General features: G+C 41.1%; 1 protein-coding gene across 1 annotated transcript; it reads right to left on the bottom strand.

Annotated features, from left to right (window-relative positions):
- Nucleotides 1-10,994: 10,994 nt before the first annotated feature.
- On the bottom strand, nt 10,995-12,573 carry KCNJ15 (potassium inwardly-rectifying channel, subfamily J, member 15). Its single transcript, XM_010000422.1, is given in 3 exon segments — nt 10,995-11,447; nt 11,449-12,148; nt 12,506-12,573. Coding segments are annotated over 3 exon segments (1,221 nt in total).
- Nucleotides 12,574-16,043: the final 3,470 nt, after the last annotated feature.

Genomic DNA, 16,043 nt, shown 5'->3' with positions numbered 1-16,043 from the left:
CAAGAATGAAATAGTGCAAAATTCATTTGCTTCCCTGTAAGTGCCATTTTCCTGCACACCCACAAAATTCCTCCTGCCAAGACTGATATTAATGTAAGGCTTGTAAGTACTTCTTGGGCCCTGTTTACATTTATCACCTCCCCTTGATAACATGTAATGTATATTTTTTAATGTACATTTCATGTGTTCATAAAAAGCTATACCAAACTTGACATCTGTTATCTGGATAAAGACTATTCGTTCAGCTGGGCAAAAAAGGGATGGAACTGTGTGGAGCATTTAATTTGCCACAACCCATAGATAATGGTCATTTGTGACGTTGCTAATGTGAACAAATCCAATAAAGCAGGCAATCAGCCTATGGACTTAAATAAAACAACAGAAAGGGAAAGAAATACCAGGCCCTCCTCCATAACTCTCTCCTATTTATTGCTTTTGTCTGTGCAGTCTTGCAGTCATAAATGTTGCCATTACAGTCTACGTGACCTTCTTGCATGAATAACTGAGCAAGAGATTTATCACCTAAACCTTTTGGAAAAAAAGAGAAGACAAAATGCACTGCTTTGAAGGTCTCCTCTGAATTCAGACATCTGAAGTGAAAATGGCCAGAATTGAGACATCTCAGAAACACCACTACATATACTAGAGCTAGTAACACCCACAGTTATTTCCACTCTACTCTGTTACAAGTCAGGTGATTTTATTTCTCCTCTATCAGTTCTCTAGCAAATGAAAACCAGATGTATAGTCATACAATCAATGTTACTATGTTGCCACTGTGTGAAAGGGAAGGTTTCAAAGATTCAGCAGTATTTTAGATAAGGAGGGTAAATGAACCATGACTATTTCAACAACAACAACAACAAAGAGGGAACATTTAAATAAATGATTGCAGAAAAAGAAATATTTAATATAGTGAAAATGTAATTGGGTACCTAACATGGCTGATATGTTAATGGCCATGAAAATTTAATTACCTTCTGAACCACTGAATTAATTATGCAGCCTCTGATCACCACAAAACAAAGTTTATAGGCCAGATTCACTGTTGGCACAAGCAAATAAAGTTACATTGGCTTCCATGCAGTTGTCATCACTTGTTCCAGCAGTGAGCTTGGCTCGCCTCCCTGCAGCATGGCTCCATTTACTTGAAGTAAATGGAAAGGACACTTAACTTCAAGGGACTTTGGATCATGTCTGGTGTTCCATATGTTTTGCCAGCAGCTGAACTAGTTAGACTGCGGATCACCATGTACATACATATTTAGTGTTGTGACACTTACTGACTGGGGAGGGGGAGTGGAAATGCATCCCTAGCAGCAAATACTCTATTTATGTAACCCAAGCTCACATTTGGACTTGGTCTCTTCACATTTGGAGTATTTTCACTTAGTGCTCAGCCCCTCAGTTTGTTTGCAGTTTAATTCCTTCTAGCATGTTATTTCATCACCCCCTCAAATCGCTCAGTAACTGCCTGAAAATTCATTTTAGATGAAGCTTCAGAAAAGATGTGGTTATAAGCTAACATATCCTTGCCCTGCACCAGCTGTCTGTTCTCTAAGCCTAGCTGTGAACATAACTTTCCCAAGAAAGCTCTCTGGCAGAAGTTAGGTAGGAGAAGGAGCAAGATCATCCATTTTAACCACCAGTCAGTAGCGTTAAGTTGCAGAGCTTGGTCTTGTCAAAGACTGTCCAACCTGGGTAGAGAAGATAAGTGTGAGCAATGCAGTAACTCCAGTTGTCACATAACAAAATAAATGCTGGTAAGGTCCAATGAAACACAAAGCTCTTCGTAGTCTCTGCTTCCCAATAACTTGATGAGGTGCCTCAGATAGCAGCTCTGAACAGGTTGAGGATGCATCACCTGGGTGGCTCTCAATCAGACCTGTGTCCTGTCTGTCCTGGGCCTGGAGACTGAGCCATGGGTCTCAGCAGTGTCAATCTACATCTCCTGTTGACAGGCTGAGGGAGTAAATGGATTTTTGCTTGTCCATCTCAGTACACCTTAGGTTTGTGAGAGGAGGCCAAGAAGAGAGGGAGACTGAGCAGACATATAGAAAAATAATTAGAGAGGCTGCCCTTACAGGCAGGAATGGCACCATGGGCTGACCAAGAGAAATGCAAAGGAGAACAAAAATTGTGCCAATAATAGTGGTGTTTATTCTGATGGACAAACATCAGTGTGAATTTGAACTACATCCTGGAGGATAGGAAGATGTGGTAGAAAACCTGACACATACGACTTCTCAGGTAGTATCAAACGTATTAAAAATGTTTGCATTGCTACTGTAACCTAATTGTGATGTCACTGAACGTCTCCAGCTTTGACACCTGGTATTAGCACCTCCAGCTTTGACCTGCTAGGTTACCCTTGCTTTTTAGCTGTTTTATGCTAAAGCTTTCCAGCTATGAAGGGGAATGACAGTAAATCACATTTACTGCTTTAATAAAGCACTAGAGAACCTCCTGCTCTAAGAAGGAGGAAAAGCAAAATAGGCAGAGCTACTATTATTTAGCAGCTGTATTCACATATGAGATGGATACTTGGTAATGGGATGGTGGTATCAGATTGCAGGTTTAAAATAGACACTTCCAGAATATGAAAGTCCACAGACAAACTTGTGAAATACCAGTTCAATTCCTGACCATGGATTAGCAAGCAAGTCTAAGTTCAAATTCCAGCTAAAAAGCCAAATTTATGGTTGTAAAATATAATGTTTAAACAAACCTGTATTTGACACAAACTGATCATCACAAACTAGAATTGGAGCTGATTAGAATTCTTCTGGGTTAGCATGCAACTAGTGGAAGTTTAAAGCTTTTTCATGTTTTATCACTATCTCACTAATGGGCTTATAATGAGGATTGTAAAATTTCATTACAGTAGCTTCATTTCTTGAAAAAAATAAGGGTCATTTTTCCAGTGGAAAGAGCCTGGTCTTGATGATGCTTCTCTCTGTGCCAGAGAAAAGGTTCAGCTGGCTTCTTGGATCAGCTTTAGAGCCTCTTTGCAACACCAGGCTGCTGCAGAAAAGGGAATCATGGAGCCAAGAATTTGTCCTCTGGATTTCAGTGACATTAACACCCAGAAAGAATTCCTGGGAAGGACCAGTTTCATAAGAGAAACTGGAGCCATTCCTTGCAGTCTAGAGCTTGTCTGCACATTCAAATTAATGCATCTGGAATAAGAGAAGCTGTAAATTTTAAGTGGGAGAGTGGTAAAATGGTGATATGTCATGTGGCAATGTGATTATTTCTTTTTTATTTCTGATGGAGTCAGTAATGAAAGTCAGTGAAGCTGATGCAAGGAAAGACAATACATTCCAGTCTCATAATGTTCACTCGTACTATTACTCTGAACTGGCTTACTTGGAGTTGTTCAGTGATTGCACTGGAATAACTCCATGTGCAGACAAGTTCTCATTTTTCTGTAAAACTGCAAAAGTTTATCAGGGAAAAAAATTCCACTTACTTATTTCCTCTCAGAACAAAGGACTTGCACAGCTTTGTCAGCTTGGTATAAATAAGATTGCCAGGAAAAAAGAAAAAAAAGAAAAAAAAAAATATCAGTGTTTCATTAATGAATGTTTCATAGCTGCCTAGATTTTTTCAGCATATCAGCTGGAAGACTCAGCAAGTTCTGGTTTTCAAAACCTACGTTTTGAGTGTCTCTTCTGTCTTTTAAGCACTTTGCTTGAAGGAGAAAAGGTCAGCTATCATATTCACCCTGATTTAAATAAAAATATGGTTTTAGGGCAATTTTCTAGGGAAAAAACCCCAAGTTGCCTTATACTTAGGTGCAACTTATGAAAGATGAAAACAAGTCCCAGTTCTGAAGTGGTATGCACTTAGAGTTTTTTATCTGCTTCTCTTTTTCTTGCATGTCATTTCGTAAGAATCCTTCCTTATTTTTTTGCTAGCCATAAACTGTCATAATAGACACCTAAGTGTGCAGCTTTTAGAGATACTTCATGTTCATACAAATCTGTAGGGAATCAACTTGTTATTCATTGCTATTGTAGGGTTCTTTGTGCACAGAACAGATCTGCACAGAGCAGAGGAGAAGAGTGAGGAAGAAACATGGGGATCTCATTGAAAATTACACTGAACTTCCATTCTCATCTTCTCCAGATGACTGATGGTACTGAACTGGGGCTGAAGTGAGTAAGTCCGTCACACAAAGGTCAGTTGGGCACACTTTGGGAAATGATCATTACCTAAACATTTGTTTCTCACAGCTATACATCTGCAATTTTATAATGAAAAACCATCCTGGCTTACAACAAACATCTTTCATAGGCTACCATGGTATATACTGCTCTTTCCAAACTTTGGCTGCCATCAGGGTAGCATTTATGATACTTTTTTTTCTGAAAATAACAATATTTTTTCCAATAACTAGCAGATTGGTCATTTAGCATGAATCACCTAATTCATTCCAGATCTTAGACTTTGAAGTTTATTTTGAGATATTTTTTATTTTGGAGGTCAGCAAAGGGTACATTTCACAGACTTTTTTACTAATTTTGTTGGGGAAAGAATGAATAACAATTCTCTAACATGAATTTTTTTTGTTTAACCACAGTTCTTAAGTGAAATCTTACTCTGCTTATGATTCAAGTATGTATCTTTGTTACAAAGGAAAGATAAATAAATTATGATCCTAACCCGTACTAGATAATTAGATGTTCAATATAAGCAGTAAAAGGGGAAAAGATGGTGAAATAGGTTTAGGGGAACTGAGCAATTTGTACTGCAAAAGCCATTAATGAGTACTGCAGTCATCTGACCTCTGTTAAGTCTTTTCCTCAGACATCTCAGCTCTTCTTAATGTATAGCAACTCAGACTCACTGTATTTTAATTTGAGACTGGCATGGAGAGAGCAGATACCCAGTGAGGGTGGCCAGAGACAGCTTTGGATTGCTTCCCCTCTCAGACACTTCTGCCCTGCGTGAAAGTCAGCACAACAGAATATGTCTTGCACCTCCACAGTGCAGGATATTAGACCAAATTTATCTCCATGAGCTGGTTTTAGTTTAATCAGAACCTACCACAAATTTGAATCTCAGATGGAGCATTGCTTAGGCCAGGCAAAGCTCCATTCTGCTGTTGGTTCTGCAGATGCTGATCTTGAGCAAAGGAGAGGAGCAGGCAGGTAGAGCAGTACAGTCTGTCCACTGTGAAAGATTCATGGCAATATGTCTGTCAGAGTAATAAAACCTATGTCCTTAAACACTTTCCTCCTCTCACTAATGTCAATCATCACGCCGTACTTTGTCTGGATGAACATTTACAAGGAATGGTGAAGAAGGAATGAATTTAACACTCATGTGATATGGTGAGTTGCACAGTGACCAGCGTAGAATTTATTGTTAAGAGGAGAAGAAAAAGCATTTGTACCTTGTGCTACTCGTGGAATTATGTTATTTTACTCTGCGTAACACACGCTAACACAGGATAGGGCAGCTCTGAACAGATTCTACTGAGGGAATATATGATGTTCTGGAAGTGCTCCAAAAGCTCTTTCAAGCCATTTAGGTACAGGATGTTCAATTAGTACCTATTGCATTAAAAGGACTCTGTTCTTTTAATCTAATATTTGCAGAAAGCATCTGCTGAAGGCTGAGCAGGCAAGTCAGGGTAACATTCCTTTATTCATGTAATCCCAAAAACATGAGGGTGACCAGGACATAACTGCTTTGCAGCCAAACAGTATATTAGCAATGAATAAGCAATTGCTAGAACATACACTATGCTTTTTTTAAGCTTCTCTCCAACTTGGATTTCATAGTCATCACAGAGTCTTACCTGTTCTCTTTCAAGATCAGGCTGTCATCAGACTAACACTGAGCAAACATGTTCAGAAGTCATCAGGAACGTTTGTTCAAATACAGAACTTGCATTCACTTTTCCCAGTTCTTTGAGTCATCTTAGCAAATCTGAGAGACTTGTTTGAGTTTTTTTAACCTGGCATCCTTTGGAAGTGGAAAATGTTCAGTCATAGACATTAAAGTAAGTGTGCATGCTTGGGTTTTTGGTTTTTTTCTGTTTTTTCCATTCTTCAACACCTACCCCAATATCTTTTAGGTCTATTTGCCCTCCTACCTGTATTTAGAAAATCAGAGAACCACATTTTTCTGGAGACCAGTATGGTCCCCAGTCAAATTCTTGACTTCCCACAAACATTGTCGTCAGTTTGGAAAATGAAGTGAAACGTTCGTGAAGGATGGTGGATGTGACTGGCACAGTCAGCCTACAGTCTCTCATTTCTTCCCTTTTGAAGTCATTGCAAGGAAGCAATGGAAGTGAAATTATGCTTCTTCAATCATATACCTCCACAGGAGAAAAAAAAAAAGGGATGAGGGGGGAAAGGGAGGGGCTGGACGTATTGAAGCCAAAGCAAATAGTTCAGTAACAGTCCATGAGCTGAAACAAGTTCCCATTAAGCTATGTGCTGTACAAGACAGAGTAATTAAAACTACTCTAAAAATGTTCTGCTCACTCATATCACATGGATAAAAGAAAGATATGTCATATGCCTCAGTAAATTTTAAAAAGTGGATTTTAATTTACCATGACTACTTTCTTCTGAATGATCTAGTAATACCTGTCTATGGCGGAACATGGAGCTTTCTTCAGTCCCTGCAATTTTAGATTCAGGTTTCTTGTGGTTTGGGTCCAACATGACAACAAAAGAAACAGCCCCATAGCCACTCACTCAACTGTCCTCCACACATACACACACTCTGGGATGAGGAGGACAAAGCTCATAGGCTGAGACAAAGGACAAGGAGGTTTCTTCACTGATTGAGGTCCTGGGCAAAACAGACTCAACTTGTGGAAAAACAATAATTTCACACTAATCAAACACACACAGGACACAGACAGCACAAAGAGCAGGGCTTGCATATGTTACCCCACCCCTCCCTTCTTCCTGGGCCCAAATCCCTTTGTTCCTGGTTTCTCTCCCTCCTTCCCCCCAGCGGCACAGGGGGACAGGGGATGGGGTTTAGAGTCACTTCACAGGCTGGTGGTTCCTGCTGCTCCTTCCTCCTCAGGAAGAAGGATACCTTACAGTCCTCCCCTTCTTCCCCACAGGGTCCCTCCCATGGGAGAGAGTCCTCCAGGAACCTCTCCTTCCTGAGTCCTTCCCACAAGGTCCGGAGCTGCTCCAGCCTGGGCTTCCCACAGAGTCATGGGGGCTTCGAGAACAGCCACCTCCCCTGGCCCGGGGTCTTCCAAAGCTGCGCAATCAGAGTCCACTGGCTACAAAATCCAAGTGCACTGGCCAAGTTCACCCCTCCTGGTGCCTTCAGGGAATGTCCCACCATGTTCCTCCATGGGTGCAGGGGCACAGCTTCCATCTCGCCATGGGCTGCAGGGAAACTTCTGCTTGGGCACCTTCTTCCCCTTCTTCCTCACCAACCACCAGCCCTGCTCTCCTTCCCCAGCACAGCTCTTCTCTCTCTTAAGTGCTCCTCTGCTCAGGTCTTATCTCAGTTCTTTGGTATATTAATTGCTGAGGCACATCTATTGTCCCTCTAATGGCTCCTTGGCTGGCTTTGGAGCAGGGGGAGCTTCTCATCTTCTTACTGGAGCCACTCCTGTGGCCCTTCCTGCACTACCAAAAAATCCACCAAAACAAACCAGAACAAGGTTCAATTTAAATTTATTCATAAAGTTGGTACATTTTAAGGACTAGTATAATTATTCAACTTGGTGGTTCCCAGAGTGATACCTTCCATCTGTGAGACCAGGAGAGGAGTAAGAGGGTACTGCTGCCAGCTGTGTAGGAACCTGACATGCTGGAGCTGTGGATGCTCTGACACAACACACCTGGGACAAGCAGTCAGCAGACAAGAAAGCTCTCACACTTCAATCATCCTGTGGGTAGGACACTCCTTACCCATAGGTAAGGCAGCTTTGGGGTGGCCATGCACGTTTTGCTTTCTGGTTCTCCATCCTGTCAGCCCTCAGCTGAGGTAAATTACCATAGCTGTGTACACACAAATGGAAGAGCTTACCACAAGCAGAGAGAGGTTGTGGTTTGCTGTTGATTCACATTAGATCCACGTCATTATATTTTTCCACTGCAATTCACTAGCCTGCAACTTAGAATGCTGCTCCAAGGCCACTTCTGCTCTTAACTTGCGGATAGAGCAATGGGAGTTATCCTTGCACAAAAGCACACAGGAAAAGTACAGCTCATTGCAGAGTTAAGACTGTGTTCTGAAGCTGGAATGAAAGAATAGCTGTGATTATATATTATACTAATGTATGCATGCAATATTAATATGCAGGCTCAAGTGTTCTTGTCTTCTTTTCTTTTTTTTTTCTTTTTTTTTTAAAGACTTGTAGGACTAAAAGGTCATAGAAAATAATTTCTGTGTTGCTTTTTTTCTTCTTTCCAGGGTTTTTGCTTATGATGTTTTTTCTTCAGAGTAACCTAATGACTGGAATGGCCTAGTGAACATAGAGATTGAACCTTGGGTTTGGCTTACACAAGAACTTAAGTCTATACCTGCTTTTTTAGCTCCCAAAGTGAAGAACTTTTAAAATTTCTGCTCAACAGCTGTCAAAGCCTTCAGTAGCCTGCTCTGTAGGCTCCTAAATGGCTCCCACATGTTCCCACACAAGTACATTGATGCAGCTGCTTAGCCACAAGACTTCCTAGATCTGACACTCAAGAAATACCTAGGCCCACTTGGGCTTGGCACTTGTGTACCCTACAGGGCTCAATGCAGTAGGATTCCTTAATACATAAGAAAGAAAGTGCAATAGCAAGCTTATTGAAATGGATGAGTGCTCACCTGAAAGCTGCCAAGTGACTCCTTCCAGAGATGGGAAGGGGATGGGAGGAAGGAGATCAGGTAATGATCAAGTATTTCTGGAGATGAACCAACTCACTTGCTGTGTACAATCTTAGTATCAGCTGAGACAATGACTTCTGGAATGACGCGACCACTTACCCAGGTAAGAAAGAATTGGAGTGTATGATTGATATCAAAACATGGAAGCTAAAGCTTGGCAGAAGACATTGGGACACTTTAACCTCAACATCCCAAAGCAGTGTTCTCTGAGTTGTAAGACATGAACCTCAGGTCTACAAGGTGGACCACACACACTTCCTTGCAATGAAACAAGTGATCAAACAAAGTGAAGGAAAACTGAAAATTAACAAGAAATAATATAAACATTAACATCCTCTACACGTGGCTGTAAATGAAAACCTGTGTAACAACACAGCACAATACCTCCTGCATTATTTTTATATTTTTTTTTCCAAAATGCTAGTTGGGCCCTGCATTTACAACGGTTTGAGAAACTTTGTTTACGTTGTGGTGGGTAGGGAAGATTCTTGGATTAAGTCTCTCTCTAGACAAGTACTTAGATCTGTGACATCTCACACAGGAGAGCTAACCATTTACCTAAATAAGTAGTTTTAAGCCTCTCATGCACTCCCTTACCACTACCACCTCCCCCCACAAAGTATATGCTCCCTTCTTGTCATTCATTCTTGGTGCCATGGACAACTCTGTGCCCAACATTAGCACCAAATGAGATTAATTTGTTGAATAGAGTATTGTATGGCAGACTGCAGGGCTGCATTCCACTAGGTCTCATGGTGCCGGGAAGCTAAGCACAGTAACGGTAAATGCAATTAAGCCAAAAGTCCTTTCATCCCTGCAGGCCTCGGCAGCTCTCAGGCCAAGACCTGGCCCACAGACCCAAAATATGCACTTAATACCACTTTTTCCTTGCCAGAGCTTTAGAGTAGCAAAATTTCTAGAACTCAGAAATGAGTCAGAAATAATTTCTAAGTCCCAACGAAAAAGCTGACCCATAATAGGGCTACTATGTCAGCACCACTGCTGCCTCATGGTGCTACCTTTGCTACCCTTAATGTGACCATTTTAGTGATCTACTGAGTCCCTGGGTTGTATGCTGGATGCAACTGCCTACAGCAAGCACCTGAATCTTTCAACATCTCCGATGTACCACACCCTCTCCCCATGCCACAAAGAGATCAGGAGCTGCTCAAATTAAATTCCTTTATTAATGGAATGGTTTTAATAGACCAAAAATGAAATGGATGAAAGGAATGCTTGTCCTTTATGGCTGCCAGAAAAAGTAAATATTGTCTAAAGACATTATACAATTTTCTTTTAACCAAAATTACAGCCCATAGCAAAGCAAGCAATCTGGAGAAATGTATTGTTATGCTGCTATCATAAACTATTTACATTGGATAAAAACCAGGTATTTCAAAGCCAGCTTTAACCTTAATTGATTACTGTTATGATTCTGTGTATCTTTCCCTCATCTCCCCTTTTTCTATTATATATAAATCAGGCATTAACTAGGTTAAACAAGGGAGTGATCACAAAACAAGCTCTGAGTAGCAGAGACAGAGCTTGTGAGCTCACTTCCTCACCACCCAGCATGATGACTCTGTCACCCTGCTTCAAGATTTTAGGAGTTTATCATCTTCCTGCTCGGATGCAACCATTTGTCTCTCCAATCAACTTACTTTTCAGTGCCAACAATCCCTGTGAAGGCAATATCTGATACAAGAATATAAATTTTAAATACACATACTTTAAAGGAGCCTGTTTTCTGCTAGCAGCACTATGTGCTGTCTCTGTGAATGCATGCTCACAGCAAAACCCCGACAAATAAATATGTGAAGAAATCAGCACAGTGCATCCAGTTTCACTTTCCAAATGGGAAGTGGTGTGTCTTTTTTTGTGGTGATATAAGGCAGAAGCTTAAGAAAAATCCAACTTTGCTAAGTCACAATCATGAACAAAGAAACCCTGCCTAATTACAAAATACTTGATTAACAATTCAGCAAAACAAAGGGATAGGTTTACTATACACCAGAGCTATTTACTGAAAAGGACTTCAATGCTGGTTTCATAGCTGACATCTAGCACACAGAGTTTATTTTCTCAGTTTTAGCAAGGATTAATCTGAATTTTTGTCTATTCAATCAAACATTGCTTTGCTGTAACAACATTGTTCTCAGTTCCCTCTCTCTTTGATCCTCCTGCCTGTATTTCTCCTCAAGTTTTTGTTTTTCAGAATCCATAGTATAAAAAGTGGAATCTGTGCTTCTCCTAATCTTCTCAAACTGACTGAAATCCGCAACGTACTTTCCATTTGGGGAGAGAGAAACCACAGGCATGAACTCGTAGCCCCAGTGGATCTCCTCGGGGATATAGGAAGTCCTGCTTTGGCAGACAGCACTGGTGGACTCCACTGTGGCATTCAGGAGCACCACAAGCTCAAAGTCCTTCTCCTTGAGATTTTGAGGTGTGAGATCTCTCAAAGGGCTGTTTTCATCCAAAATGTGGTAGAAGGTTAAAGGCAAAATGAGAAATGGACTTTCTGAAGAGGAATCGACGTTGAACTTGACACTGGCTTGATTCAGCAGGCTTCCGCCCTTTTTTTTCTTCTTTGGTTTCATATGTCTGAAGAAGCTTCCCAGACAGCTGACACTGTATCAGCAGGCTCTTCCTCATATTTGCCACTCTAATCACCAGGCAAAGTTCTCCATTATGTTTAGTAATGACAGCACAGTGGCTGAATTTAATAGTCTCTGCCCTTTTTTTAGGTCTTGCAATTTTGGCCAGAAAGGTACCTGTGATGAAGATTTCAATCAAGGTGGTGATGACCAGTTGGGCCACAAGTAAGAAAATGGCATGAGGACACTCCTCTGTAATGAAACGAAATCCATAGCCAATGGTTGTCTGTGACTCCAGGGAGAAGAGGAATGCCCCAGTCAGAGAGTCAACATTCTTGACACATGGCTCATGCTTTGGGGTAAACTTGTTTATTTCTAAATCACCATGAAGGAATGCAATGGCGTAATAGATAACTCCAAAGATGAACCAGGTCATGACAAAAGTAGCAGCAAATAAGGTGAGTTTGTACCTCCACTTCATGTCTATAACTGTAGTCCACAAATCTTGAAGGTAGAGCAGGTAAATGCCATCGACTTTGTCTATCCGCACGTTGCTGTGACCATTTTTGGACATCACACGGGGTTTGTGTGCCTTCAGCATGGCAGCGTCGATGCCTCCATTAACCAGCGGGACACGGGACATATTAACCTTGGTGGTTTCCATCCTTACTGCTTCAGTCCTAAGGAGAGAATAAAAGGAGACAGTGACTTCATTAATCAAAGTACATAACTGATTCTGAAAAGCACTTGAAAATGTTGATGGAGAGAAGGCACAAACATAATCAGACAACAACAGTGAATAAAAACAGCTGAAATACAAAGTTATGATTATACGAATCTGACATTACAAATAATTTTATATTCTTTTTTCCAGGGGGGGAAAAACAAACAAACAACAAAACATGATTTGATTCTGGTGGCTGCCAAATATGAAGAAGTAGGTTTCTTTTATGACAGCCTGCAAAAGAAATTTGACTGAGGTGAAATTTCATATTAGCACTTTATTTCTGTAAAATACATTACATTTTTTTCCTTACGTTTTTCTAGAGAAGAGGCTCTTTTTGATTACTGAGCAGGTTTTCTTTAGTGCCCTGAAGAGAGACATCTGATCGAGATTAAAGTCGCTTCTATGCTTGGTTTAGAAGGCAGATCCAGCACACCACCTCTGTCTCTTCCTGTGACAGAGGCAAAATGAGCCAAACCAGCTTTCACTGTGAACAATTAACTTCCACAAGTGATTTACTCAATCGGATCTGGCTCTTTGTTGCAAACCTACGACTATCCTACAGGGAAACGAAGCAGACCTGAACACTTCTTCAAAGTTGAGTTTTGGAAAGGAGTATTTACACCTGAAAATGCTTCAAAGTTGTTTGCAGAGTACAGCACTCTGATTTTAAGCTGTCTAAGGGGAAAAAAAAAAAAAAAAAAAAGGCAAAAAAAAAAAGGCAAAAGGCAAAAAAAAAAAAAAGACAGAAAAAAAAAGAGAAAGAAAAAAAAAAAGAGGCAGTTCACAAAGTCAGCATTCTAGCCGTGGGCCCTGACCTGCGCGAACCCAGCAATCATTGGACCACCCGACTCCTGAAGTTTGTTTACTGTGCATCAGTCCGGATGGAGGGTAAGTGTGCAGACACTCAGGACTGAACAAAGCCCACAGAGTGAAGCAGGCGGTGCCTGTGCCAGTTTGATGAGACAAGTAGCAAGACCCGGCTCGCAGGACCAGATAGTGATTACGTAGAGCAAGAACAGTGCATGTTATAGTCGTTTCCAACAACAAAACTTCCTGCTGTTTAAAAACAACAAAGAAAAAAAACATCCCATGCATCCTTTGTGTTTTGGCAAGTTGTACAAAAAGCATTGTTTTGTTCCATTGTTTTCCTCAAAAAGAGCCTTAAGTATGTGATTCATTTTCATGAACCACTGGGAAAGAAAAAAAAAAAAACAAAACTACTTCCTTACAGCTACTTAAAAGAATTTTGCAGGAAGTACAAGATATATTTGTGGTACACACATGTGCCAGTCCAGGACATCAGCATAATTGCTCACTGAAGTACCTTTCCTGTTATGTCAATTAAGGAGCATTTTTGTTTCTGACTATACCCATCACACTGTTACAGGTTTTCTGGGAAAGGGTAATTAAACTTAACTCTCATTAACACCTGTAGCTCATCCCAATTTTGGTTTTGTCATTAGCATTTCCCTTTTGTAGCATAGGAGCCAATGCCATGATTTTATAGATATAGATGTAGATATATGAAAGGAATGCATCAGTGATCCCAGTAAGAGATTCCTTATGTGACAGTCAAATCAACACACAGTGCACAGCATGTCCGGATAATAAACAGGAAAAAACCTTCAAGTGATCTGAAAAAGAACAACGGGAGGAAACAGGGGGGCTGGGAGGGGTAGGGGTGGGAAGGCGTATGCATGCAACTGCTCTGTAGGCAAACTTAAAGTCAAGTGTTACTGTCAGTGCACGGTAAAGACATCCAACCTTTAATGAGAAACCTTTTAGGAAAATGCATATCACTTAGTGAAGAGGCTACATTCCCCACACCGAGCCCTGCATAAGCCATGGTTATAAAACGTGTGCAGAAATCTGTCCCAAAATAAGTACCCTTCTTCCTCTCAAGCACACTTCTCTTTTGCCATTAATTCCAGGCACAAATATTATGTTGTCAGAATAAATTCCCTTGCCACAAATTGCTAGGCCAGGAGTTAGCTGGCACCTCTAATCCAGCATCTAGAACACATACCCATCCCATCTCCCTGCTCAGCCTACCTGGATGCCTGCTCCTGGGAGCAGTTCCCCATGGCAGCCAGCTCCTCCTCCTCTGGAGGCCAGGAGGATGGAAGTGGCCAAGGCTCCACCTTCCCTTGTTGGTGCTCCAGCTGGTGGGCTTGAGCTGGTGGGGCAGCCACAGGGCTCATGGGTTTGGCAAAGAATAGACTTACCTGATCAGGGTCAGGGGTGGCCGAAAGTGAAGGGTACATGGACACTCAGCACACCACAGTCACTATGGCTCTCCCATGACCAAGAAACACTGGCTTCTGTATGAGTGGTAGGCATTTCAGGAAATAAATCTGGCATATTTGGAATGTACTGAGCATGCTGTGCAGGGCAGTTCTTCCTGACATGCACTGTGACTCTGGTACTTCCTTCCGTATGCCAGACCTGGTGTGCATACATTGCACTGTTCATCTGCAGCATCAGATGGAACATCAGTTTCAACCCGCACAAGGGCCAGGTAAGCATCCTTGCCCTTCCTTCTACTCTGACCTGATATATATATTGTGCCCTGCCCTAAATAGAGAAAATTCTGACACAGCAACCTGCCACATTTCCAGACTTGGTAGAAGACACCTAACATCACAGATGTACTGAAATGCTGTAGCAGAAGAGTTTCTTCCAAAAGACAGGAGGTTGGGAAGTAAGCTGCAAGGCAAAATGTCTTCCCTGAGTTACATCAGCAGAGAGGCAGCTGCAAAAATTGCCATTTCAGTCTTAAATTGAGAAGTAAAGTTTGGCTGCAACCTTAGACAATGTCTGGTACACTCAAGACTGCGCTTCAAAGCACAACAAAAGACATTTCTCACTGTGCCTCTCTACTGTCCCCATGTGTAAAGTTTTGGAGTCTGCCATAGAGGTGACAGAGGTTGTATGAAATCTCTCCTGTCATCTTCTTTGTACTCCCTTGATTCATATTTCTGTATGTGACAAAGTAACTCAGCTTTGCAGTGATTTCCTGAAATGGATTCCAGCCAATTTCTGATACTTTTTTTGGTGGTAGGGTAATTTTTGTGTTGATATGCTTCCTATTTTTTTCCCTTACATCACTTCATCCTGTGTGATCCTGAATTCATCAAGTGCTTTTTTCCTTTTCAGGGAAATTCATCTTGGTTTCCTTTCCCTGCAGAAATCCTTCTTCTCTGCCACACTGATACGAGAAGAGAGTATCTCTGCCTGAGAGCAGTACTGCCTCTTCTCCCCTCCCTTATCACTGACAGGAGCCAACAGCAATAGTCTGGGGAAAAAAACCTGATAAAACAAACAGTAGAATAAACCCAGCCCTCAGAGAAGGTTTCTTCCCTACCGTCCACTTCCCCACTACTTCCTGAGTGAGGTGACCAGTACAATGTCCCACAATAAATCATTTGTGGGTATAAAACCCATGTGACAATACCTGTATTACTATTTCCTATCTTATAGCTTATATAAACACCTCAGATACTCTACACCCCAAAAACTATCCCCAGAACCTCAGTTCAAAACATTTTGGTTTGTTTGGTTTCTATGCCTTTCCCTCTACATCAGAAAGCATATCTACCACAGTGAGTCAATATAGGCAAAAAAGCCTGAATAATGATAGTACCATACATTTCTAAATTAAAAATAAAATAAAATACTGTTTATTAGCTAATGGATTTTACACTGACAGAGCATTTTTTTATTACTGAAAAAAAACAACGTACTGACACTGTAGATGGAAATAGAAGTGCAGTTAAGGAAACAGATACTTCAAGAAGGAAGAAAATTAAAACATCTCAGACTTGTCTATCTGTCTAATGTCCCTTGAA

The sequence above is a fragment of the Chaetura pelagica genome, unplaced genomic scaffold (genome assembly GCF_000747805.2).
Source record: "Chaetura pelagica isolate M959 unplaced genomic scaffold, ChaPel_1.0 scaffold244, whole genome shotgun sequence".
In the NCBI taxonomy this organism is placed as follows: Eukaryota; Metazoa; Chordata; class Aves; order Apodiformes; family Apodidae; genus Chaetura; species Chaetura pelagica.
Note: the sequence above shows the minus strand (reverse complement) of the source record. Positions and strands in the feature narration are given on the sequence as shown.